This window comes from Typha angustifolia, chromosome 6, assembly GCF_048772165.1.
Source record: "Typha angustifolia cultivar Huaian chromosome 6, ASM4877216v1, whole genome shotgun sequence".
Classification (NCBI taxonomy): Eukaryota; Viridiplantae; Streptophyta; class Magnoliopsida; order Poales; family Typhaceae; genus Typha; species Typha angustifolia.
This window is the reverse complement of record NC_133244.1, coordinates 5,851,223-5,875,744: the sequence shown is the minus strand read 5'-3', so window position 1 is coordinate 5,875,744 and position 24,522 is coordinate 5,851,223. Positions and strand designations below refer to the sequence as shown.

Genomic DNA, 24,522 nt, shown 5'->3' with positions numbered 1-24,522 from the left:
ATTATATTTATATAATCTGTCAGTTTGTTTAATTAAACTTATTAGATTGAAATTTGTGACTATTTAAAAAATAAAATGATATATAGATATTAATTTAAAAATTAATTTTTATTATATATCTGTGTTACTACCGACTATAATTAATTTTTATTATATATCTGTGTTACTACCGACTATATAAATACGGATATGAATTTGGATAGAAAGAAGAATGGAAAAAAAATATCGAATTTTAAACCAAACTAGTAATAGTCTAAATTTTATTCATTAAAATAGATTGTTCCTCAAATTTATTATTAAAAGAAGTCTAAAAAATACGTTAAACTCAAAAGCATTTTACTAATACTTTGGTAGAAATAATATCAAGATAAGCTTTTTTATATAAAAATAAAAAATTAACTTAATAGCTAAAATATTAATTTAAACGGACTCCTATAAATAAAATACTGAAATGTTTAGCATTTTAGCGTCAAATAAAAATGCCGAAATAATTGACCGTTAGATAAACATATAAAACAATTATAAATTCACCGATTTAATTACAATTAGAGTAAAAGAAACCTCTTTTAACAATAAATTTGAGAGGTAAAATAAAATTTATTTTAGCAAAATAATTTAGCACAGTATTAGTTTGGTCAATCACTCTATCGAGCACTACTCGAATACGGCGTTGGATTGGATGGGAATCCCATCATGGGATTCATTCCGACCCACTTTGGCCCGTAGTCCACCCCCCCTACCACGTGGCAGCGACCATCCTCGAACCTGACGTAAGCAGCGGCCACCGCATAAATCTTGGATAGCCGACGTGTCCTAATGTTAAATTACCGGCTTGCCCTTCCGTCATCAATAAATCCTCGCCCTCTTCACACGAACTCTGTTCCCCCCTCGCGCGATCGCACCCGTCGCATTCGCCTAAACTCTCGAGAGGTTTCGTCTCCAGACTCTCCACCTCCTCCTTCCGAAGGTGAGTCCTTAGTCCTTACCTAAACCCTAGAAGGAAGAGGCCGTGAGGGTTTGCTTTGGTCTCTTTTTTTTTCCTCGAATTCCTGTGCTTCTCCGGCGCAAAGCTGGCTTCTTTCGCCTTGTCTTTTTCTTCAAAGCTTCGATTTTGGGTGTGGTGTTGATAGGAATCTTCTTGTGAGACGGTGTGTTGGTAGATTTCTTTTTTCTTTTTTTTTTTAATTTGCGCTTCTGTTAACGGGAAAAGTATGGTTGCGTGTTCTAGGAATTTTTTCGTACAAAAGTTGTTTTAACTTTTTGTTCCCTTTTAATTTACTTATTTAGAGGTGGGTTATGGTAATTTGTAAACCTAACTGGGGTTTAGGGCATGCATGTCCCAATGCTTCAATGTGAGCTTTTTCTTCATTTCTTTATTTATTAGCGAATTTTCATATGTATATATATATTTGCATGATTTTGTAGTTGATTATTGGATTATGGAGTTTTCGTATGACTGGATATCATTCTTTATTTTTTGGCGGCAGAGTTTTTATTCCTATTCTTCTGCTTTCCGGTCTTGGTACTGCGCCTACACGGTGTGCGTTTCAATACATTAACTGTTGTAGAATCATCTCTTCTTCTTTTTGCCATTTGATTTTGTCTTGATTAATATGATATCTCATGTTCTCATGGTTTTCTAGGGACTAGAATTTAGGCAGAAGACCTGCATGGTTATATATAATTGAAGCGCCGGAAGAGTGATTTTGACATCATTTCATTTTGGAAAAACTTTTTTTTACTTATTCTATTATATTCTTAGATTACTTATCAGTCATCACGCTGCGCATGAAATTATGTGATTTTGTTCAGAAGCTATCTAGCTAGACATATGATTCATGACGATATTGTTCTCATACTTTTCTCGGATATTTTGATACTTTCTGTTGCCCCTTCAAGGCTTCAACTTTACGATTTGTTGGATGTTACTAGATTCCTTTCCTTTGATTTTAATTATCTCATGACTCTTTTTTCCCGCAGGAAATATGAGCAGCCGAGCCAGCAGAACTCTCTATGTGGGCAACCTACCTGGTGATATTCGAGAGAGGGAGGTCGAGGATCTCTTTTACAAGGTCTTGTTGGAAATTGATTTTTATTTCTAATATTTCTGTCCTTTGTATATGGCATACAATCTTAAGGAACCTGATAAGCTGGCAAGTTTGGGAATTCAAGGACTTATACTTATTTTCATGCTTCCGTGGGCCAGTGTTTGCTCCTAGAAACAACTTACAGGCATGTATAACAGTGTTACTAATAAACAAATGTATATCATAATCCACAAAAAAAATTTCCTCAAATTAAACTGAAAATATCCTGTTCATTTAACAGAATGCTTATATAGATAGGTTTTATAAACCCCTGTCATCACTTTAAAATAGGTACTTCCTTTAGTTTATTCTTTCTTGGTAGAATAATTATTATGGGCATTTTTACTAGAATTGATATTTTGATATGCGAACTCATCTACTAGGGCATATTTGCTAGAAACAGAATCGAATCTTCGTTGTTTCTTGAATACGATATCAATGAAGCTTTAAAATATTGCAGGCAGTTGGCGGGCAAAGTGGCCCTATGCAGTAGGCGGGTTTCTATACACATCCCTGAAATAAAGGCAGTTCAAAGATAAACAAATAGAATAATAATTGTTAAACCAAAAGTGGAACACATATAACAGTAAGATCAATAGAATGAATCATTTTATTTCTATTGAGAGCCACACTAAGCTATTAGGATCCAAATAATATAGTAAGGTATAGATACATGAATTCAAGGTCAACTACACTATGAAGCATGTCAAAAGATATTGAGGCGGGCACCTAGGTGGAACAAAGAGGAGCTTATGCATATTCCATCTAAAGTGGATGCCTAGAAAGTTGGGCATTTTTTTTTCTTAAAACAATGGTTTAGTACTTCATTTTTTGTATTTTGTATTTTTATTTAATATGAGTTTATTTTGTTTATCTTATTTCTTTGTATTCATATTCCTATAAGTTACTATGTTAAGCTTTTATCTCAGGCATTTTTTTCCCTAGGCCTTAACAAGGGGGCCTTCACTCCATTCTGGTAAAAAGTATTTGGATGTTGCATAACATTAATTTAGACCTTTTCTGTGTTTGACTGAATCATATGTCTTTATGCTAAACCTATTTGTTGCTCGGTTGATGCCCGAGGTGTAACATTTGTCAAGTGCTTTTCCATTATGCAGTTTTAAAACATGCTTATTGAGAAGAAGTTAGTGTTGTGATTCAGAAATGGTCCCAACTCAAAATCTATTTTGAGAAAGATGTCTTGAGCTTTAAAGCCTTTTTCTTTTCTTCAGGATAAAAATACAAATTGGCATGATGATATTGATTCAGCTGTTATATCCCAATGTTAAGATTTTTACAAATCATCTGCTGACTCATTCTGATTTTGCAGTATGGACCAATTGTTGATATTGATCTGAAGATTCCTCCAAGGCCTCCTGGTTATGCATTCATTGAGGTGATATTACCTTCGTTTCAGATATTGAAGTATATGGATGCATGTTTACTGGATTGTTATGATTCTTATATGCATTCCTGTTCTTGTGCATAAACTAGTCTTTAAGTAAAGCATGCAATGTTGCTGAAAGTTAGAGCTGCAATCAACTGATCATATGTTTCTTTACTGCATTATGTATGAATGTTTATGCAGTTCTAGGCATGTAATGAATACTGTTCTCTGCATCTTGCAGTTTGAAGATGCTCGTGATGCTGATGATGCTATTCGTGGACGTGATGGATATAATTTTGATGGTCACAGACTACGTGTACGATTATACTTTCTTCCAATCAGCACAAATTGGTCATCTTTGCCTTAGTAGGTCATTATGTATGATTCTCTTATGTGCCCTTTATATGACAGGTTGAACTTGCACATGGTGGAAGAAGTTACTCTTCATCTTCTGATCGCTACAGTAGGTATAGCAGTGGTGGTGGCCGTGGTGGTGTCTCTAGGCGCTCAGAGTATCGCGGTGCGTCCTAATGAGAACATATTACTGTTACTATTCATCCATTGCTGTTACCTCATAATGAGGGCATATTAGTTCTCGGCTTTCTAATTCATTTCAATATGACAGTTTTCATTACTGGTTTACCTTCCTCTGCTTCCTGGCAAGATCTTAAGGTAGAATCCCTGTAGATCTTTTGTCTACCTTATCCGCTGTAGGATTTTTTCCCCCTTTTCTTCCTCTTCCTTTTCTCTTATCTGGATATGCTGATATTGTGGATAGGACCATATGCGTCGAGCTGGTGATGTTTGTTTCTCTGAAGTGTTCAGAGATGGTCGTGGTAAGCTGATCCTTTCTTCAATTACTTCATTATTGGGTTTTCTTTACAAAATGCTGCTTGTTTCCATTTGTATATCTTTATACGAGTTAATAAATGCTCACTGTAGACATTTGAACAAGCAATTCTTGCATGTTTATCTTGTATGAAAAGAATTTAGGGAATCCTTGGCAGAAATATGGTTATTCATTTATATGCAGTAGAGAGTTTAGTAGCTTTGTCTGATCGTCCCTAAGCATGCTGTTGGCATTCAGTAGGTCTTAGCCTCTTAACTATGCTGTTTTTTGTCAAAGTAATTGTATTCTCCTATCCCTAGTAGTTCTGTATTTCAATGTCAGCAGGTAAAAGGTGCTGCTGAAAATTACAGTTGAAGTACAGAATGATATCACATTTTTTTTCTAATTTACTGGTAAAGTTTTGTAAATATTTATTTTTAAGAATCGGGATGTCAAAAATGCAAACCTCGTGTAGAAGATGACCAGTGTCATTGGCTACCTGTCTGATTGCACATTAATCCATTATTAATTTGTTTTGCATATTTATCTGGTGTCATTCTTTGTATCCATGAACCTGTGTAAGTAGCTTAAAACATAGCTATCACTCTTTTACTACACAACTTAATAAGGCGGACAATTAGAGTTACCTTTTTCCTAGAATCCCAGGAGACCCGAGCTCTCTTTTGGTTCCTTTTTCTCTATGGTTTCATTTGTTTCTTATTGTATCAAGGCATCTTTCTTGTAGTTTCATTTTCATATTAATTAGTTTATGAGTTGTATTTGGCTTGTGCTTGGTGAGGTATATGCCTCAATGCAAGATAATATTTTAAAGAATATAAACTCAAATGCAAGATAATAAGATCATAAACTCATACACATATAATCAGTGAAAAGACAATTTCTTATTTTTAAGTATAGCAAGCGTAAATTAAAGAGAATAAGTGATATGCTCAAAAGTTGTCATATGAATAAAAGACTACTACCTCCTTTTGGAATCCATTCCTAGAGTCCAACAATATTTCTTTGAATGCCTTTTATATATTTTGAATAAATCCTACCATTCTAGGAGCATTTTCAACTTTTTGAGATGATTATGCTATGTACCTTAGTAGAATCTTACCACTTTTTGAGTTGGCAAGGTTGAGTTACTTAGTAAGATATTACTTTTTTTATATATATATAAAGGGAAGTCAATCAAGTCAAATTCTAGGTTAGGTTCTCTCAAGTTAGTATGGTTCTTTAAACATATGATATGAAAAGCATGGATGACCGTGCTGGTGGCATACCGGCACATGGCACGAGGGTGCCACACGGCATCCCTCGTAATAGCTTCGCCATCGACCTTGTCGTCGAGCTCGCCGTTGCCGCTGGCCTTCGTCGTCGCCCGAGCTTACGTCGAGTGCCCTAGCCCGAGAGAGAGAAAGAGGGTTTATTAAGATCCGCAACTTAAGTTTTAATCGATAAACCCTTTCTCTCTCGATCTCGATCTCTTTCTTCCCCTCCCTCGGGCTAGGGCGAGCGGCGACGGCGAAGGTGTTACCTTTTTCTTTCCTTTTCTTTCGGCAAGTACCGCAGTACGTACCGTGCCGACCGCCAAGTACCGCAGTACGTACCGTGCCGGCCAACAGTCGGCACGGCCATTGTTGATGATAAGTGTGTGAATCACAATATCATCCTTACTTTAATAATTAACTATGCTATTGATAGGAAAAGTAAATTTTTCTATAGTGATATGCATGTGCATTTCACATTAGATATAATTGAGTTTATAATACTAAAATGTAACACATTGAGAAGCAAAATATGGTCCTAAAAGAATTTATTAATTAACATATACAATGTTTTCTCCCTCCCCAATTTAATTATTACATTGTCCTCAAGTAATAAAACAAGTAACTGAAGTAGAAGGAAATCACCTAAGATGTTAGAGCAAATGTGAGAGCTCAAAAAGTAAACATGAAATAACTCAATTTAAGTGAAAGCAAGGGATGGTACACAAAAAAGATTAAATTTCTTTGTTAAGATCCAATACCCTTGATTTGGATTGCAAAGCTTCTGAATATGGTATCAGGTATCCTAGTGGGTGCGCATATGTGATTTTTGGTTTTATCGAATATGTGTACCCTAGCAGATTGAAAGTTGTATAACATTCTCAGGTGTGTGAGACACCTCGGGATTTGTACGGTTTTACCATTAGAGATAATTGTAGCATTTACTTAATATTTTGAAGTCTAAGGTAGAAGTGTGGGCCATATGCTGACCGTGAGGATTGTTTTGAGCCTGTGATGGGAATTTACTCCTCTCATGAACGTTTAAAGAGTTTGTCACAGTGGACAAATGACTCTCAAAATCTTTTTCTTTACTGGCAACTTGTGTGATAATTGATTCTTGTCGCTGGTTTGTCTTTTTCTGTGTCTCTATAAATGGAATTATAGTATCTTTTTAAGGAATTCCTTGAAGAAGATTGTGTTTGATAGGGTGTAGAATAAAATCGATGTTGGTGCAGCGGTGGTGGCGTAGGTTGCTGTTGAGCTTGTTGCTCATTTCTCCAACTGAAGTGAAAATGGTTCTTTTAACTTGGATTGAAGTGTCTGAATAAGGAGAGTAGGGTTTTTGGTAAACGCCCAATGCATTATATTGCTCTTCGAATATACTTATTTGAAAAAAAGTTGAACAATTCTTAGCTAGGTGTACAAATAAAACATGGGGCATCTCTTTGTAGGGAATAACACAAATGATTATTACCTCTTTTATTTTGAGGAATTCTATCTCTTTTATTAGACTCAATTTTAGTCCGAAGGTTATCTTCTTCTCGAAGATGATAAAGTCCTCCACTTGAAGGATTAGAGGTGAGCCTAGATTGACTAGTGCATAAGTGGGTAAGTTTAAGTATGAACTTTTTCAGCAAGTTCATTCATGTATTCCATGACATCCTTGGGATTTCCTTTTTAGGAACCCACTGTTACATATCATTTTGGTAAATTAACGCTGCCAAAATGTAAGATCCTCATAAAAGTAGCTTACAAGTTGCCAACTTTTATAAGTTTTTCAGGTCCAGGTCGAAGATGTGGACCATATGTTGGCATGGGGTTGTTTTGAGCCTAGGATAAAATTTACCCCGCTCATGAACATTCAAAGATTTTATCAAAGTTGATAATTGACTCTTGAAGACGTTGACGTTTTGCTTATCAACAACTTGCACGATTAACGATTCTAATCGCTAATTCGTTTTATTTTGTGCTGAATGGTTCTTCCAACTTGGATTGTTAGTGTTTGAGTAAAAAAATGAAGGCTATCTTCTTCTTGAAGATGACAAAGTCCTCCACTTGATGGAGGAAGGTGAGCTTAAACAGACTAGTGCTTTTGTAGAAACTCGCGATTATACATTATTTCGATGAATTGGCGCCCCAAGATGTAAGACCTTTATAAAAGTAACTTACAAATCACCAACTTTCATACTCGTGGTGGGCCACAAGTTGAGCAACTCCTTAAAACCTTCCTATGCTTGTTATAGTGTCTCACTTTCCTTCAAAGGTGAAAGAATATTATGAAAGAATACTATATTTATTTCTTCCCAAATGTCAATGGAATGTGAATGGAGAGAGCGGAACCCAACTCTTATATCTATACTTTAAAGAAAAAGGAAAAATCTAAGTCTCATAGCAAACCCCGTCATTGTATTTTTTTTTAAACATTTCTATAAATAGAGGGGCAAAGGCATTAAGATTTAGATCCCAAGAAACACAAGAAAATTAAGATAAGAGAAAGGAAAGAGAGATAAAGAAAGAGAAAATAGTACCAAAAGGAATGAATGAAGCTACTATAAGTAGCTAATAATACTTGCACAACTAGGGTATGCCTCTCCCCTAGTTGGATTAATTTTCTATTTTATTTTCAAATTTGTAATCCATAAGTTGTCATATTTTTTTCTATTGATTTACATAATTATATATGGATAAGTTAGTATCTACTTAGTAGCTTGATCGTTTGCTGCATTGTCGCCTCCGTATATATCGTCGAACTCGGATTAGGCTAATAGATTCTTAGTAAATAATAAAAAATGATAATATTGTTTTAATTTTTTTTCTACATTATAATGCTAAATCATCCAATTTGGAGGTTTGAGATATAAAATTCCTCAAATTGAGTTATAAAGATTGAATTAGAAATAGATAAAATTCAAATAGTCTAAGAGAACCCTGATATATAGCTACTCTCTTTTCCCAATTTATCTATCTTACTTATTATTTTTATTTAACTTTTTATAAAAACAGTAATCTACTTGGTATTTCTTTGTATTCTTTTAGCACGTTCTCTGCTACTATCTCTTTGTGAATTCGATAATGCTATTCTGTACTATAAAAAATCGCTTTTGTGGATTCAATAATCCTATTCTGTATTACAAACAATCATTTTTGTGAATTCAATAATTCTATTCTGTATTACAAACGATCGCTGTACTTATAGGGTATTTTTTAGTGTGATTCATTGAGGTGTATGTAGTTTTATTAAGTGGTCTTAGCTCGATTTAAAACTTTAAATAATCCAAAATACTATCAAATTTTATCGACAAATATGATTTGTTAGTTGCACAAGTCTAACAGCCATATGCATACCTTGACTGCGTCACTATCTGCAGATCTTCTTGAGATTGTTTGCTTAGTAATTCTTGAATAATACTTATATTCCTTTCTTTTCTAAGGTGTCCTGATGTTTAGTTTGGTTGTCTTCCTCCCTAGAGTATAGCATAAGAGTGTAAGGTACTTTTTGGTATATGTTTGCAGGCACTACAGGTATCGTGGATTATACAAACTATGACGATATGAAATATGCGGTAGGTTGTTTTCCTTGATCCTTTATATGTCGCACTTAGATATTCTTGACTTATTTTGTTGAGCATTTATATGGTCATATGTTCTATCTACCAGTGTCTCTAATGACTTTGTGTTGTCGATATCATACAGTTAAGGAAACTAGATGACTCTGAATTCCGGAATGCATTTTCTCGGTCATATATAAGGGTATTGCTCCTGCATTTTTTTTTTTACTTGAGGCCTTTTTATTTTCTCAAGAAATATTTACTTTTATGCATCCTGAGTGGGCGAATGAAAATATATATTGGTGTGAAGTCCTGCTGGTTGTTTTCTTTTTCTTTGCATGCTTATCATGAGAATGCTAATGCAACTTTTTCTCTTCTACTGCAGGTTAAGGAATATGATTCTCGGCGAAGCCCCAGTCATTCTTACAGCCGAAGCAGAAGTCCTAGTTATAGCCGAAGCAGGAGTCCAAGCCGAAGGTTTGGTGTACATTTAGTAATTCTGATAGTTTCTTGTTACTGCAGTAGTCTTCTAATTCGATTTTTGTGCAGCAAATCTCCAAGAAAAAGGCCAACAAGGCATTCACCATCTAGATCACCACCAGGATCTCTCTCATCTCAGTCTCGTTCAGGATCTAGAGGACGCTCTTTCTCAGGGTATGCTATCCTTGTGTTTGTCCCATATTTGTTCTTTTTTATGTAGTTTTTTGGTCGTTGCGAATTTTGTATTTTATGTTTAGGTTTTTATATTTTATGTTTAGGTACTTCCAAACTCAATTGTTTGGCATTAACGTGTTTGTACCCTGGAGCCTCGTGCATCAGGACACTTTTTTATGGCTGCATGTGTTATATTTTTTCACTCTTTCTCAAGTTGCTCCATTAAGATATGCTATCACATTATGTTATAACAATAGATTTCTGACTATAAATACTCGATGAAATTTAGTCAATGGTTGGGAAGGAAGACATTCCTATTAAATTTAGTTCTTTTCTTAAGTTAACAAATGCTGAGTATGCTTGTTGTTAGAAGAGGAAATAGGTTGGGAGTCTTGGAGCAAAAGTTTTACGAATCTTGTGACTTGTTAGTTGCTCCTTTTCCCCAGCAGGACTGTCTTTTGCTCCCACGGTTTTCTGTGGAGTGTACATTAGATTTGTTAGTTTCTACCACATGCTGGGAATTTTCTAGTTATCTTTGCAGTAAAATGCTTTGCTATTGTTGTTGCTGCTCCTGCTGCTGCTTGCAGATGATGTTATCATTTTCATCTCTCCGACAATGGGCATATAGTCATGTATGCTTCTACACAAATTTAGTAGCTTGTCTGTGTGCTACATATAATAAAGTTAGGTGCCGATACAATCCACTTGGACTACAAGATGTCATGTAGGATGGGTGCTCGAGCTGGCTGATATAGCAAGTAAAACGATGTGTCTTTATTCAGTCTTTTAACAAAAAGACTAACTGGTGCAGACTTATAACAGGTAGGTAGATGTTTAATATTAAAGCGTCTATAGTCGTGCCACATCACCCACCCTCATCTGGCCCAGCATCCTGCAGTTCAAGTATAGACACTACATTAGTAAATACTGAGTACTTTGGGTTTGCTAATATTTCAGTTTTTTAAATTTAAAAATATTGAATCTATTTAGAACTCTTGGCCAACATCAAAATCTTTCTAGTAATTCTGGGCAAGCAATAATTGCTTGTGGAGTTCTCAGGTTCAATATTGTTTGTCCTCTTTCTTTGTGTGTGTTTCTCGGCATTCTTTGTTCTTGATTTATTACGATTTTTTCCACTTTTTCTTCACATGAGTATGACTTTCCCTGATTAAGAGCATATCAAGCTTCGTAATCATCAGTTTTTGTTGAAAGCTTCCTTGTTTCTTTTCTAGATATGGCCTTTGCGGCGATCTGGGGATTGCATGTTAAGGGCTTGATTGTGGATACTATGCATGCCTACATTCTGTTGGTAGGTGAGATATTCTGTTCTGTAAATAGGCAGCTCCGGAACGTGATTTTGCTTTCCTACAACCTGGCATGGTTAATACCTGACACTTGAGTGGAGTAGTAGAATGGTTCTAAACTTCATTTGTTTTCTGGGAGTGAAGTTATGTCTTCCCGGCCAGCAGTAGAAAAGGCATTTTTAGGTTGTGTTTGGATGTGACTGGTTCTTAACGTTTAAGCTTGCCTCATGTTTGAATTGCCCTTTTTATTAGGTTCTTAACTTTTAGGTTGTTTGGATGTTCTCCATTAGTTTCCTTCTTGTTTTTGCTATATATTTCTGACACAATATTGCAAATTATTGGATATTTGATCCCTACTGTTTCTGAACCTTTGCAGATCAAGATCCACATCTCCTTTTGATTCTGTAAGTTGTTAATCATGAGCAGCATCTTTTCTTCTCTTTCCTACATAATGGATGAGCTAAAATGCAATTATGCAGCCTCACCGCGACACAAAGGGGAGCAAGAACCCTGGGAAGCAGAGTTCTGGCAGGAACAGGAGCATCTCGCAATCTCAATCTCCTGCTGTACAGACACTATCTATCACCTCCTCCATTTAACTTGTTTTTAAAGCCATAAACTTCTGCCAGTTTGATGTTCATTTATTTATTTGACAGAAGTCTGATCGCAGCCGCCGCCACTCAGTTGATTCCATGGACGATTAAGAAGCCTGAATTGTGAAGCCTTGGTCCGGATGACATCTTGGCATTTGACAAATGACAGGATACCTGAGGCATTACTACATTGCTTGGAAATCGACAGTTTGAGAGTTAGATAGCTATACAGTTAGTATGTATGACACGTTTCTATTAAGTTAGATGGCTTATCATATGGCCAATAATAATCTTTGCTCTTGGTCGAGCTGTACTATTGCTAAATTCCGGTCACAGACAATATGAACTGGTATATAACAGTAACTTTGCTATAAGATTTGACTGTTTATCATGGCTAGTTGTAGGTTGTTTGAGTTGTACTTTTGGTATGTACGCATTGCTCAGCTAAAATAATCTTTGTTTGCAAGCAGTTTTATTTTGTTCATATTGCAAATCATTCTTCAGCTCGCCTCTCTTCCTAATTCTAATTCAACCGAGAGAATAATTTCTTGCAGAGAAGTTGACTAATTATCTTGGTGTTGTTTTGAGTACGTAGAAGGTAGAATGCGCAGAAATTGACTAATTGTACTGTAGATCTAGAATATAGATAAGCAAATTTGAAAAGTAATATAAAAGGATTGACCTCATTTAAGATATTTCCTTTGTAGAGTGGTAGTCAATATCTTGTGAATAAATTCCGCAAGGTTTATATGGTTCACTTGGTTAAAAAAAAAAGGGCATCTCAATATCTCAAACGGGCACAAACTAGTTTAAGTATCTAAAAAGATACACAGAGTAGATCTATAGAAAAGCTCAGATGAATCCGAAGGTGTAGCCTTAAATCACTACACAAAAAGATTGGGTTCTCCCTAGGTTAGCCAACAAATCGAAGACTGAAAGCAAGGATAGCCAGAGAAATCTAATCTTTGCTAGCAGAATAATCCAAAAAATCTGATTAACTTACATAACAAGAGAATATTTACGAAAATGTACAACTTCGGTAGTCCCGCCAATATAAGTTTTTCTAATGGTGATATGTATATAAACATGATAACTCAATTGAAATTGTTATAAATACCGAAGTAACTTCACCAGGTTACTCTTCAGAATTGTTTTTTTGATGTTAGTTCAATACGCAACCTAGTAGGCATACAGTCATTCCACTTTTTTGAAAAGAAGTTCAGAGTTCAAGAGTTCACATGAAAGACTGCATAGGAGGAAAGTGTGTTGGCCGATAAGTAGAGCCTCCAGATCGACTTCGTGACGGGGTCCTCCCAAAACCACTCTGTTGTCGAAAGGTTGTCCTGCGACTAGAATCTGATGTAACATGAGGCTGATGAGAAGGATCCCACCAGCTTGTTTCGTGATCAGTGGGCGCCAATGGGTATGGAGCAAACCGATCCCTTTCCCACGCATAGAACCGATTTCTTCCAGCATCATCAGATTCTAAGGAACTGTGGCCTGATGGAGCATATGGGAATAGGTGAATAGTTTGATCTGAAAGAGGTGGCAGTGTTGGTCCCATTGCGCTTAAAGCTCTCAAACCTCCTGGTCGCTGCATACTTGTGAAGACGCTTGAATTCTGGTGTGGATAGTGTTCATTAACATTGCCTTGAGCTATAAATGGTCTATTCTGTGGAGGAACTAAAGAGCTGGCAGCTGCAGCTCCAGAACCAGATCTAGAAAATAGCAAAGGGAAATATTATCATATACACCATTATAGTCCTACACCACGATTCTTGCATGAAGAAAGATAAGGACATAACATGAAAAGGCCAGAAGACCCAGATTTCCAGAATGCATTGCGTCAAATGACCACATCAGGTTGTTGATACAGAAGACCGTTCCACTAATCTTTGAAGCATTTGGAGTTTTGGACACTCTCCATGTATGATCATAGTCTCATCTAGGTTGTCAAATTTTTTGTCATAATGTATCTATAGGTGAAAGTGGGCAGGGATTTCAAGCACACACAATGAGTTGACATATACCTCATAAGATGAACAGTTCTCACAGTAATGAAATGCAGAGATGTGTGGGTATATCAACATTAGATGACCATGTACAATAAGGAGAGAATGAGCAACACTTACCCACTACCAAGGAATAAGGGAGGGGCAGGATATCCTGTCCTTAGTCCATCAGATTCAAACCTTGCAGCCCTCATTGTTTCGAAAGGAACTGCAGATTGATCACCATTAGAATTATCGTTGTTAGGTCGAGAGTATGAATGAGAAATGTGTTCCCAACTGTTATAATGGAAATCAATGGGATGTGCCGCCTGCAGAGGCTGGACATCTGTTCGTCTAGGAACATGACTCCACTGATTGTTGTATGAATGACCATCAGCCATGATATGAGATGGCAGATGGGAATTTGACGATGATGAAGGTTGAAGAGGCGGCCAGTAAGTCACATATGATGGGCATGGATGATCTGCTGCTGATATAGCTGGAAACATAGTGTATTGTCTTAGGAAATCCTCCACTGCAAGCAAGATTCTAATTTGTTATTACTCTGACAAATCAGACAACCCACAATATTAAATCTATTCATCAATCTATAAACTTACAAGTAACTGGTGGAGAAGAATCCCCTTCCCTGCCAAGAAAAAAAGAAGAGAGTAAGAAATTGTCACTACAAAGCATTTCAAACGTGATAAGCTTGCCATATCTCAACTATTATTTGCGATCATCATAAGCTGGTCATAGATGCATTTGTTATTCATATCAAAAGGAGGCCCATTTCTTCCAAAAAAGTTCTGCTTCTGAAATTAGCAAAGTTACAAACATGCTTTTGGAGTTCAGTCAAAACAGATCTAGGAATATGATTTGAATAATCAGCCTCAGCCATGATCCATCAGGAACCCACTCTGAAACTGGTAAGATAACCAGTTCTGGTCCGGTTCCGGTAGTTTTCGTTGTCAGTTTTTGGTGGTTTAAACAGTTTTCAACTGAAACTGCAAAAATTACTGTATCTATAATCTTAAGCTTGATTTGTAATGCTTTGTTGTATTTCAGGGTTTCTCCACCTGAATCTGGCCTAACTTTAACAAAAGACAGTAATTATTGGTATCTCAATTATCTGCATAGAACTGAGATTGCAAACTGATGCTATCATCAGATTCCCTTAGTCTTTAATCTACGTATTTACAGATTTTTTTTGTGATAAGACAATTGTTTATTTGTATGTTTTTTAAATGGTCCACAGACAAAGACAATTATTATATTAATCGCACCATTTTGTGTTCCATCATTTTGTCTCACACTATTTTACTAGGCCTTTGGATCGATTATGAAGGTAGATAGTCAATTTGGCTGTGGCTGGGCTGTCTAATGCTGTAAAATGTCACCTTATAAAATTGCTTGTGATAAAACAGTTTGTTAGCCTAATGTATGAGGTATATCTGCAGCGGCACTGTTTGGTCGCTTTGTCTCGCACCATTTGGTTGGGTCATTAAATAGACTATTAGGTTAGGTGGTCAATTTGGGCTAAGTGTATGAGCTGCCTACTTCTTTGATGTTTAACCCAGGATGGAACAATACCGACTAAAACTTGATGAAACCCAAGACCGAAACTCATTTATCAAAGCTAAAACTTGAAGATTCTTTGACAGTTGACCAATGAGTGGACCACTATCAGCTTACATAACTTTCCAAATTTTTTGTTTTCCATAGGGGCAGAATCATGGATTGAAGTTTCCGCCGACCTAAATCTACACCTAAAACCAGTAATTTTACTGATTTCGTGTTGGACCACTGGTATCAAACTGAATAGGGGTGGTTTTTGACCTGACCCGACGATGATGAGCAACCTCCCTCCTTTAGTTGGAGTTGTTTTCCCTTTATTCCTTCTCTTTCTCTCTCCCTCCCTTACTTTGCAACAACCTTATTGCCTCATCTTTGCTGCTAAAGTAGCAGAGAGAGGGAGAGAATAGAGCAGGATTGGTATTTTCTTCTTACCCTGCATTTTTTCTGAATTTTTAGGACTTTTTCTGCATTTTATAACCATTTTTATAATTTTAAAACAGTCCAATATTTACGATCAATACGTATTCATTATTTCGGGTAGCCGATTATGATCCCAAAAATCATACTTAGAACCTTGGTCAGAACTGAAATTAATAGAGGCTGAAGCTTCAAACCACACAAGTAAAGCTATTAGTGGGTTGCTTAAAGCCTTTTGGCTTTCCCAAGGAACACTTTGGCTACTTCTAACCCTTGTCCTTCCCATAAAATCATTGGACTTCCAAAGAAGCTCTTAACTCTCCTAAACCCTTGGTCTACTCCCTTTATAAGTTGTTATGCAACTCCTAGAGAAGTAATCTTTGAAGCTGTCAAGTATCCTCCCCTACATAAATCTCTTTTTACTCTCCTTAATCTCTCCCTCCTTCCCTATATAAATCTCTTTTTATTCTCCTCCTACATCTCTCCATTCCTCTCTTCTGTTTACTATTTTCTCCCACAGATCTGGTGGGCTTCCATCCATTATCTTCTCCTAACATATCTGTTGTAACCCTTGTAGTTTCTTATCCCTCTATTCAATCTCTCCCATCCATTTTCAAACATTTGTCATTGACCTGAGGAATTCCTGCAATGACGAGAACTTTTGGTGCCAGAGTTAAGGAGGAATGCAACAAATAAGGCTAAGAACAATCTCCACATCGGGTGAGACATGTTTCATATATCCCCACTACCCACTATTTTCTTTTCCATTTGAGATTTTTCCTCTCCCATCAGAAGTTTCTGCAACCATCTATACATTCTTGAAGCCTAGACCTATCTTTGACTTGACTTCTTTATATTCCCAAATTCAACTTGACTTCTTTATATTAAAAGAGACTGAAACTGAAGCTGCCGAAACCAGAGCTGAAACAGCCAAGACCAACTGAAAACTCCCTAACATTCATTTCTGGGGGGAGCGAAACTGAAACCGGAACTTTGAACTTAGCAGATTCTAAGTGAAAGAAAGACTTTTACACACTAAAGAAATTATAACCAGTACATTATTGCATCAAAAGCAATTTTCCCTTATGGGACCATATCCAGATTATTCCAACAAATGATTCCAGGAAACATTCACTTTCCAGACCATAATATAAGCAATATATCTGTCCTAAGGTAATTCAAGAGGCCCAGAATAGATGCTTACAAATTACCAACATAGAAGAACAAAAGCATCATGATACAATGTAAAATTGCAGTTATATTTATAATACTAGTTGCAGAAACAAATTAAGAGTCACATTCATTCAAAAGATTGTAGCAGGTAAAACCTTGCAAAAGGAGAGGCGGGAACAAATTTTAACAGCAATTGCAGCAGCAAGAGGATTCAGAATTCATTTAATTAATACCATAAGCACTACCATAAAAATTATGAACAAGCAAGAAATGTGACAAAGATGACCGTAACGCAACCAACGATGGCCGTGCCAACTGCCGGCCGGCACGGCACGTGCCGCAGGACTTGCCGGCCATGCCGTAAGAAAAGAAGAAAAAAATGTACCACCTTGGCCGTCGCCGTCGCCGCTCGCCCGAGCTTGCGTTGACAACGAGCTCGACGATGAGGTCGATGGCGAAGCTATTAGGAGGGGTGCCGTGCGGCACCCCTCGTGCCACGTGCCGGTACGCCGCCGGCATGGCAAGTGCCGACCGGCATGTCCCGTGCCGGTACGCCGCCGGCACGGCCATCCATGAATGCAACAAATAACAAAACCACAAAAGAACAGTTCTGCAGAATGAATGCACTTCAGCTAAAAAAAAAACCATGTATACACTACAGGACATGTAACAAAATACACATAATTGTCAACCATACCTACAGAAAAGCAAAAAAAGATAACCAGAAGAAGCTATGGATGCTTCAAATTTAAATAAGAGCAACAAAAACAACAACCAAAAAATCATTGAAGACAAATAAAGAACTTACTCAAATATTGATGGAACTGGTTCTACTCTACCAAAGGGACACCAGTGAACACCAAGTGGCTACATTAACAGATCAAATATATCAGACAATTGAATACAGGATGCTGTCAAAGAGAAGAAAAAGTGTACATAAGTATTTAATTACAATAATATATCACAAGAAACAGAATGCAGCAAACTTTAGTTCAAGACATGTCATAAATAGTTGTCCAACAAAAGCATGGTTAGCTACACTTGTCTGATGGAACTCAATCAATAAAAATGATTACAAGTAACAGCATAATGAGGAATCAAGCAAACTTTTCCTTCAATTTCACATAACCTTCAATATCACATAATACTGATCTTAGGGATTGAAAAATAATAACATGAGATCATGAGATCAAGACTCACACTTAGCAGAAGATGCATATAGAGTTGAAGATATGTGATCTATATACGGTATAGAAACCGGAGGGTCAGGTATCTTTTCATGATTGAGCTAAACCATTAGTAAGCCACTAAAGGTCATGGGACGATTTTCTTCCTGTTTTCTATTCTTTTGGCTTTAAGTAACAAGCAATGTAGATGTCCCCAATGATTATATACTTACCTTCAAATAGTGTCCCCCTTTAATGCGTTATGCCTCCATCAATAGCATAGAAGTTCTTCAGGACTATCCTTTCTGGCACAACTCTGAAGTGGTTTAACAACTTTAACTTACATCCTGAGAGAAGCCTGTTATGTTTATTCTATCTAGATACGTCTTAGTACTTATTTCCTCACCTTGTGATTTTTCTCCTTGTTTCTTTCAGCTGAAAGGCATAGAGAGCCCTATATTACTTAGATCAATTTGTCCTAGTCTACTTAGATGGCATCGTAGTCAAGTAAATAGTAAAACCCTTTAAGAACATCTTGGTCATATAAGGAAAGTATTTTTATTACACCTCAAACCCTTCCCTGGCCCAGTTGCCCCCAATGGACATCTGCAACTAGATTAATTTTTTCTGCCTGGATGACTGACCATCAAAGTTGGCCAGCCAAATCTTCTATAATAGCATATCAAGTCATTACTGGCCCAGTTGCCCAGTGGACTTTCTTTCTATGAATCTATTAAACAACATGAAGGATCTGTTTCTTCGCCAAGTTTTAAACTATGTTTTCAGAAAACAGCCTCTAGTTTTAATTGTTGTAAAACAAGATTAGAACTTTGTTTCTATGAAGAAATCTTTTTTAGTTAGTCGTTCATAGCATATCTAATCATTGTTTTCCTTCAAGGAACTTTGACACAAACAAGTATTATCTGTTTTTCTAGCTTCAAGGAAACCAATTCAGTGTGTTTCAGTTTTCTTATCCAAGGAGGTACTTTAATAAAGCTAGTCTAAATCCATTTAATGAAAAATTGAAAACATGATATCATAAATTTGAAAACCAAAGAGCACAAATACCTTCCTTTTCTGCAGTATTCTTTCGGGACAACAAAACTGAAATACAACTTATTTTTGCTCTTTGAATTCAATAAAAATTTTGTATGCAAAATGATCCCCAGGTATGTATTATTCCACATCTTACTGATTTCTTGATTTCTAGAAACAGCAAGCCAATAATCAACAATAACTTCTGAGAATTTAGTCCACAAAAAAGGTGCAATTATGTTTTCCAAATTTGATATTGCATGATAGCTATAATTTCTTAGTGTACCCTACATGGTTTGGTTATTTAAATCCTAGACAAGGCAAATCAGTGAGACCTAGCATTCCCACTTTTGACCCACTCGCATGCACACAAACCAAGACCTCACCCAAGTGGACAGATATCTATCCTTATTCTCTCAAGAAGAAAATGCTTGGAGTACCACACCAGCTACCAAAATAATGCCTAGACAGGACTAGCCAACAAACATCGTTAACAACTAGGTAACAGTCAAAAGTATACATTTGGTTCATCCACAGAAAGAATAAAGCAGGAAGTGACACAAATAAATTAGCAGCAAATAGAATGTAAGGTATTAGATTTTCTCAATCAACAAAGTTTATGAATGCAATAATTATTTATAACTTAAAAGATAATACAGATTAAATTAATCATCATACCAACTCTGGGTAGATATGGTCATATAGGTCTTCATCATGTACCCATTCATCCATGTTGAGCTCTGGCTGAGAACGAGAACCATTTGCATATAGCCAATTACCTTTCTCAATTTTTCGACAATTAGGGCATTGCATCACTCCTTTTGCATTAAATGCCGAACCAATGCAATCTGAGGAAATGGATGATAGCAACAATAATGAATAACCAATAAAGGACAGAGATGGGGAAACCGTTCTGAAAAATTAAGAGTTTGTGATATCAAATTTGCTTATAAGTAGTGGAGGAATGGCAGCAAGGGAATAAGCATAACAATGACCTACCAAAATAGAGGATCTAACCAAGATATAGAACCACAAGACTTAAATATGACTGTATGGTAAGAAGATAGAAGGTTCAAATCAGCTGAAATAATGCCAAAAGATTATAGCAGTCCATTTTGCAACCAAAACAAATCAATGAAAATAGATGAGGAACATGCTTCATATGGGCACTATAAAGTTACCTAACAAAGACGAAAAATTCACTGTCAAACATTTTTTCTGAAGTGAAAGCTAACCATGCAATGGAAGAGAAGAGGACTAGCACATTCGCCGAAAGCTTATATTGACTTTCTTTTTCTTTTTAAGCAAACTTAAAGCCCATCTCCTTTTTCTTTCTAAGCAAACTTAGAGTCCATCTCTTCATTTTTCCCACCATACCAAAATGATTCAATGAACAAAAAGAAAATTATTTGCTGAACCAAACATAATCTAGCAAGCCCACTGAATGGTAAAATCCAGCACATGAGTTGAAATTGGGTGACCAGTGATTATGGACATTATAATGACCATGGTTCACCGTATCAGCCGATCTAGATTGGGATCGGTCAAACCCGATCCTGATCTAAGTCCGATTCGAACTTTTTTTCTCTTTTTTCACTCACTCTCTCTCTTACTTTTTTTTCTTTATTTTACTCTTTATTTCTTTTTTTTCTCCTTAAATATGATCATTGTTTCTCTTACGGAGAGATCTAGCTCCGACGAACTCCGGCAAACTCCAGGATATAATTTTTAATTAATTTTTTTATTTCTCTCATTTTTTTATTTCTTCCACTCTCCCTTTTTCTTCTCTTTTCTTCTTCTCCTTCTTCTTCACTGCATCATGTTTTTTTTATTATTTCTTCCACTCACGCTCTTTCTAATCTCTTCTTCTTTTCAATTTTTAATGCACCATAATTTTTTTTCTTTTCTTATTCTTTCTAAATTTTTACTGCATTTTTAATTAATATTTAGAATTTTATGTAATTAAAAAGTCCGATCCGATCCAGACAATCTATACGACCGATCCGGCCGATACGTATCGTTTTTTCGGAAGGCCAATCCTGATCCTGATTTTTCAAACCTTGATACTGACGTTCTTTTCACTTGAGTTGTTTAAGATATTAATAATTGATAAGATTATCATACATTCTTCTAGCCCTATAAGCACCGAAATTTTCCCATGTAGATATTTCAATAGTTACTAAAAAATATTTAATGCTCCAATAAGCTGGTTTAATCTATATTGACTCAAATTGAATAATAATCTAGGGAACTAGCTCTATTCCAGATATCAATTCAAGATTCACCTTAACTCATATAGAGATTATCATTAAAAAAGATATGCAATGTAAAGCAAGGTCGCAAAACTAGGTAGTGGGAGAGTGGAAGAACTGAAAGAAAAAGAGAAAAAAAACAACATTTTTCTGTTTCCATGATATAAGACATGTTTGGTTTGTGTTATGCACTTATAGTTTTATCGACAAAAAAATTAGATTACCTATAGTAGTACGATATTTTCAACTTCAAGTATGTTAGCAATTTCCTTCATTGCATCCATCATTCCCATTTTCTGACCTTAGGTGTCCACACAAAGCTAGTACAGAATTTTTATATCTAAAAAATGGAATAAAATTATCAGTATTATAAAACCATCACAAATGCATTTCACTGAGCTTTGTCCACTTTATCCTAAAGCTCCAAAAAGCACCATATTGTTTCTTTCTGTTCAATGTCATGGAAGTGTTCCACATATCAATATAATCCATAATTTATGTTACACATTCTATTATAGACTAGCTAAAGCAAACTATTATCTAAATCCTTAAAAGAAGCTCCAAAAAAATATCCAAAATAAGTATAACTGACAAAAGATCGCAAACTCAATATCAAACGGTCATGGAGATTACTACTCTGTACTAGGGCTATCAAAAAAGCACATGGGCTCTACTTGAGCTGAGCTGATTTTTTTAGCTCTAAATATATATATATATATATATATATATATATATATATATATATATATATATGTATATATGTTTTTTTCTCTAATCCATATTTTAAAAAATAGTATAAAAAATGCATAGTGGTTCATTGAATGCAACACTTTTTTTTTTGGATAGCCTGTGACCCACCATCACATGAAGACAAAAAGTTCATGTCAGCTTCCTAAAAACCGATGCTCTTAGCTAGGTGAGGTTTCCTCTATCGTTATTCCTCACTCTACTGCCATGAGCAAAGAGAAGAATACTTCCTCTCCTCTTTCACGCCTAATGGAGATTGCGTCGCCGCTTTGTCTCCAGATGGAATCAATAAGGTGTGGGATACTCACTCTAGCTCAATAGTAACAGATTGGAGACCCTTATGTGGAGTCCATGATTTCTTGCATTTTATGTTATTATTTAGGAAAAAAGAACTGATGCTCTTCCATTATAACTTCTCTCCCAATGTTTCTCATTTGCCTCTTTTGTGCTCTGTTGCTATATTCTTTTACTCCATGTTCATGGAGAATGGCTATGAATCAGCAGCTGTATGGAGAAACCGATGGCTCTTCTAACGACCGGTGAACACTCCTAGTTCTTGTTAAGTTTCTACTGCTTGGAAAATTTTAGTAATCGAGTTGACCCAAGTTGTGCCTTGCTCACTCAAGTTCGGTTCTTTTACACCCTACTATGTACTACATTTGAACGTAGAGAAAAGAAAGTGCTTATACTATTAATTTGATGACTTAGAAAAAAGAAAACTCAATGTAAGAAGCTCCTGCAGACATGAGAGTTTGGATAGGCAAGATGGGAATTGTCTTATCCAGTTCTCTTGAAATATTTTGACATTTTCTGTTCAAGTTGTTACCGTACCATTTGTTAAACAACAATTACAATAGAAGAATCTTGGTGCAAGTAGGAACAACATTCAAGAGGTAATAAATGCTTTATCTATCCTGTAGTACATCTAAAGTTCCAAAATTACTGCAGGAGCTCTCTAGCCCTCAATCCAGATTGACAACGGTTCTCAATATGTCAGAACTTCAAGTTAAAACTGTAAAACAATATAAGAAACTTTATGAGCTCTTCTCAGCAAGAAGGCAGCTCCATTTTCAATTTTATATTTTGCCCCGCAGATTAGAAGAAGAAAGAATTTGGTCACGGACTAAGCAAGAAAAGGACAATAAAACCGACTCCATATATTTTCCAGCTCAACTGTAAGCTACCGAGTAACCTAGAATCCAATCTGCGAGATACCCAACAACCCTGCCAACTTAAGATTCTGAACATGCTCTCATCCCCCATTTTGTCGTAGCATTTCATAACTCTGGATAAATCGTAGCTATTAAACACCATCACCATCTATAAGATCTTCAAGACTTCTCCAAATTTCACTAAATTAATTCTTAACAAAAGAATCAAAACAGTAAATTATCAACAATAATCAGATCACAATTAAAATGCTACCTTCTACGTTCCGACAACATCTACAGCTATTTTACTTCTAAATTGCAGTAAACAACATTCTACAACACAAGAAAGAACAAAGTTTCAAGCTTTATTCTAAGAACGTTCCGGATCAAAAACTAAATCAACGCTTAGAAACCAAGCAATCCAAAAAAATTTAAACGGAAATGCTTTGAATCCCTCAATCTAAACTGACCTAAATGAAATTCATGCCCACATTGCAGCTTCGCGGTGGATCGATCCCCTCCAAACGCAATGGTTTCTAGGCAGATCGAGCAAGACTCTGACTTCTCCGCAGCTTCTCCATCTCCAGACCCCTTCTCCGCTTCTTCCTCAAAGCCCATGCTTTCATGCCCTAGCCCCACGGAAATCCCCAAAATCCGACGGACAAGGATCAAATTCCTCCACCCGATTTGCTCCAAATCGATCGATTTCACCGCCCTAGATCCTCGAACCCAAATATTCTCCCCCTCTATCTCCTCTCTCGATCTCCTCCAATCGCGAAGGAGAAATCGCTGTCTCTTCCTCTCCTCAAAACTGCGGCCTTTATTATTTTATTGCGTGGTCCGGAAACGATAGGAGAGAAGCAAGTTAATATAATCCGAGGAGTCCGCATAGTTAGTTTCGTGCTCACGCAATATTAGCCGTCGATCTGGCCAAGATGGCACAGATACGGGTTCGCATAGGATTATGGCGCATGGGGATGTAGGATGCGGTGGATAGACGTGCGATCGTGGGGGCGATCGGACGGTGGAGGACGTCGGTGGTGGTAAGCGGTTTCGTTGCCTTGGATAGCGTTGGTATAGAATAGAGCCCACCTACTTTGACTTGCAGTCAGTACCAAGGGGTATTATATAGCTGGCATAATACGAATAAACTCTTTAGTTGGTTACCTATAAAATAAAAGGTCCTTGGCGTTGATGATTGGGTATATATTATAAGTATATATGACTATAAAATTAGAGTATATTTTGGTTTATTTATCTGTAGCCCATTTGATATATAGTATATATACTATATACTATATATATATAGTATATGATTGGTTTATTTATCTGTAACATA

General features: G+C 36.3%; 2 protein-coding genes across 7 annotated transcripts; one reads left to right on the top strand and one right to left on the bottom strand.

Moving 5' to 3' along the window:
- The first annotated feature begins 839 nt into the window (after positions 1-839).
- On the top strand, positions 840-12,142 carry LOC140761016 (serine/arginine-rich splicing factor SR30). 6 transcript variants are annotated; one of them, XR_012104530.1, is made up of 15 exons: positions 840-967; positions 1,981-2,072; positions 3,418-3,483; positions 3,716-3,790; positions 3,886-3,994; positions 4,100-4,146; positions 4,253-4,310; positions 9,088-9,137; positions 9,268-9,324; positions 9,508-9,599; positions 9,672-9,776; positions 11,009-11,089; positions 11,457-11,484; positions 11,560-11,646; positions 11,740-11,764. XR_012104530.1 is itself a non-coding variant. In XM_073098177.1 (14 exons), the coding sequence occupies exons 2-14, from the start codon at positions 1,986-1,988 to the stop codon at positions 11,782-11,784; spliced, it is 906 nt and encodes a 301-aa protein (XP_072954278.1). In that variant the 5' UTR covers positions 840-967; positions 1,981-1,985; the 3' UTR covers positions 11,785-12,142. The 6 variants fall into 6 exon arrangements, 3 of the variants coding, with proteins under 3 accessions (XP_072954278.1, XP_072954276.1, XP_072954277.1); XR_012104529.1 differs by having other exon boundaries at positions 11,737-11,760; XR_012104531.1 differs by having other exon boundaries at positions 11,009-11,085; positions 11,737-11,751.
- Positions 12,143-12,715: 573 nt separating this feature from the next.
- Positions 12,716-24,021, bottom strand: LOC140760911 (E3 ubiquitin-protein ligase IPI1-like). The gene is made up of 6 exons (XM_073097992.1): positions 23,654-24,021; positions 19,712-19,881; positions 17,641-17,699; positions 14,285-14,313; positions 13,806-14,199; positions 12,716-13,391 (listed from the first exon to the last, which is right to left on the bottom strand). The coding sequence occupies exons 1-6, from the start codon at positions 23,799-23,801 to the stop codon at positions 12,908-12,910; spliced, it is 1,284 nt and encodes a 427-aa protein (XP_072954093.1). The 5' UTR covers positions 23,802-24,021; the 3' UTR covers positions 12,716-12,907.
- Between the last annotated feature and the right edge of the window lie 501 nt (positions 24,022-24,522).

Coding starts and splice junctions, on each gene's coding strand:
- LOC140761016 (XM_073098175.1), top strand. CDS start 1,986: ATGAGCAGCCGAGCCAGCAGAACTCTCTATGTGGGCAACCTACCTGGT. Junction 9,138..9,267: donor ATGACGATATGAAATATGCG/GTAGGTTGTTTT, acceptor GATATCATACAG/TTAAGGAAACTAGATGACTC. Junction 11,485..11,559: donor CCACATCTCCTTTTGATTCT/GTAAGTTGTTAA, acceptor GCAATTATGCAG/CCTCACCGCGACACAAAGGG.
- LOC140760911 (XM_073097992.1), bottom strand. CDS start 23,801: ATGGGCTTTGAGGAAGAAGCGGAGAAGGGGTCTGGAGATGGAGAAGCT. Junction 17,700..19,711: donor ACCATATCTACCCAGAGTTG/GTATGATGATTA, acceptor CTGTTAATGTAG/CCACTTGGTGTTCACTGGTG. Junction 14,314..17,640: donor CCAGTTCCATCAATATTTGA/GTAAGTTCTTTA, acceptor TTTTCTTGGCAG/GGAAGGGGATTCTTCTCCAC.